Here is a 2495-nt window from a genome sequence, read left to right as displayed (position 1 = left end):
CCAGCTGGTAGGCATTATGTTGTTTACACTCAGCAATCTGAAACGGTCCAACCCACATATGATCAAATTTATTGTGTTGGCCTGGCCTGGTCTTCAAAACATCCCATTTCAGTACCATGTCACCAACATGGAACTCCCAAACTTGAGCTCTTCTGTCAAAGCTCTTCTTGATCTACATTTGCTGATACTCCATGGTTTCCATGGCTTTTTTCCTTGTTTCCTCCAACTCCATCAGTTGGGTGCACCGCACTAAAATAGGGTCACTCTTCTCAAATAAAACCAGTTGTGTAGCAAGGTCAAGTGCGGGTAATTCTGTCTCAATAGATAATTTGGCTTATTTCCTATACACTAGCCTATAAGGCGAGTTTCCAATAACTTGCTTTGGAGTAATCCTGTCAACCCATAAGGCGGCTTTCAGCTTTGAATGCCAATCTCTCTTGTTCTCTTGCAAGTTGCGTTTGATAATCCTTATAAGATTCTTATTTGAAGATTCAGCCAATCCATTACCTTGTGGGTAATAATTTGAGCTAGTACTCAGATAAATCCCATGATTAAAGGCCCAATTAGTGACTTTCATTCCAAAAAAAGCAAGCGCGTTATCAGAAATAATGGAATCAGGTACTCCAAACCTGTTCACAATATCATCATAAAAATTCAGTACTGCTATCTCATTTGCATCCTTTAATGCTACTGCTTCAGTCTAGCGTGTGAAATAATCAGTGGCCGTAATAATCCACTTATGACCTGCACTGGATGGAGGGCTAATGGGCCCTATAAAATCAACTCCCCACTTCTGGAAGGGTTGTTCTGTTTTAATTGGTTGCAAAGGCAAAGCTGGCAAACTCTCTTTACCTGCAAACATAGCGCATTGTTGCATTTTCTGACATGTGTATGACAATCCTTGAACAAATCAGGCCAGTAATAGCCTGCTCTTAAAATCTTATAAGTTGTAGTCCTTGGAGAAAAGTGTCGTCCTGAATGACCATCATGAAATTCGTGCAATATTTGAGCAATCTCATCTGAATCTACACACCTGAGAAGGACTCCATTGAAGTCTTTCCCATACAAAATGTCATTAATCAGCACAAAAGGAATTGATTGCAAGCGATAATATCTTCGCTTTGCTTTGTCTAATGTGGCTGGGCATCGACTGGTTTTCACAAAATACATCATATCCTATAACTAGCTTGCTGGTTTATCATCATTTCCAGCTGCTCCGATCAGTAAAACTGTATTTGCTTGCTCCTCAAGTTTTACAATGTCCTTATCTGCAATTTGTTCACATAATCCTTTTCCTCTAACCAGCTTAGTGATCTGAATCTCTACGTCATACTCCATGGCACATGTGATCCAACCAGCTCTCTTCTCATTCAGATCTCTACTCAAGAGGAATTCCTTAACACTTGGGTGTGTGACACGCAAAATAACTTTGTTATGCGTTAGCAAATGTCTGAATTTTTTAAGACTCTTCACAACAGCAAGGACATGTTTTTCGATAAAGTTGTAACGCTATTCATATTCCTCCAGTCCTTTGCTGAAAAATGCGATTGGTTGTTCCAATCCCTTTGCATTTTTTTGTACTAACATAGCTGAAATTACATCATAACTGCCATAGGCATAAAGAATGAAATCCTTACTGAAGTCAGGATTGATTAGGACAGGTGCTGATGCTAATGCATTTTTTATGGCCTGAAAATTAACTTTGGCTTCCTTTGTCCATGTGAAAATTGCATTTCTTTTTAAGCATAGCTGTTAAAGGCTTGAGGACTGCTGCTATATTAGGCAGAAATCTTCACACGAAATTGATGCGACCAATGAAACTTTGAAGGCCTTTCTTATTTTTTGGTAAATGTAGCTCCAAAATCGCTGCAACTCGTTCAGGGTCCACTGTGATGCCTACCTTTGATATGACATATCCAAGTAACTTTCCCTCATGTACAGAAAATATACTCTTTTTGGGGTTTAAGGAGATGTCGAACTCTCTACAACGCTCAAAAATATGCCTTAAATGATCTATGTGATCTACTGTTTTCTGTGAGTAAACTGTGATATCATCCAAATACACCAAAACAAATTTGTACATCAAATTGCTAAAAGCCATCTCCGTGGCTTTTTGAAATGTGGCTCCAACATTAGACAGTCTAAATGGCATTCTTTTGTATGCCATTGTACCCCATTTTGTTGTGAAAGCTATTCTATACTGGTCCTCTTCTTTGACCAAGATTTGGTTATAACTTGAATAACCATCCAATAAAGAAAACCTCTTAGCCCCTAACACACACTGTAATATCTACTCCATGGATGGAAGCGGGTGCCTATCTTTCAACGAGACTCTATTCAAGTCTCTGAAATCCACACATAGCCATAACTCCCCATTCTTCTTCCTTACTGGAACTAGATTGGCAACCCAACTCGTGTGCTTAATAGGAAAAATTATCTTACTTTCAATTAGTCTGAAAACCTCCTTTTGCATCAACGGTTCCAGTTTAGGATTA

At 39.0% G+C, this 2495-nt stretch overlaps 1 protein-coding gene across 1 annotated transcript; it reads right to left on the bottom strand.

Moving 5' to 3' along the window:
* Nucleotides 1-334: 334 nt before the first annotated feature.
* On the bottom strand, nucleotides 335-1170 carry LOC149558361 (uncharacterized). The gene is made up of 2 exons (XM_089830796.1): nucleotides 853-1170; nucleotides 335-700 (listed from the first exon to the last, which is right to left on the bottom strand). The coding sequence occupies exons 1-2, from the start codon at nucleotides 1168-1170 to the stop codon at nucleotides 335-337; spliced, it is 684 nt and encodes a 227-aa protein (XP_089686922.1).
* Nucleotides 1171-2495: the final 1325 nt, after the last annotated feature.

This window comes from Cupressus sempervirens, chromosome 5 (assembly GCF_028749045.1).
Source record: "Cupressus sempervirens isolate cs-2001-9-10 chromosome 5, ASM2874904v1, whole genome shotgun sequence".
Lineage (NCBI taxonomy): Eukaryota > Viridiplantae > Streptophyta > Pinopsida > Cupressales > Cupressaceae > Cupressus > Cupressus sempervirens.
This window is presented reverse-complemented; position numbering and strand designations above follow the sequence as displayed.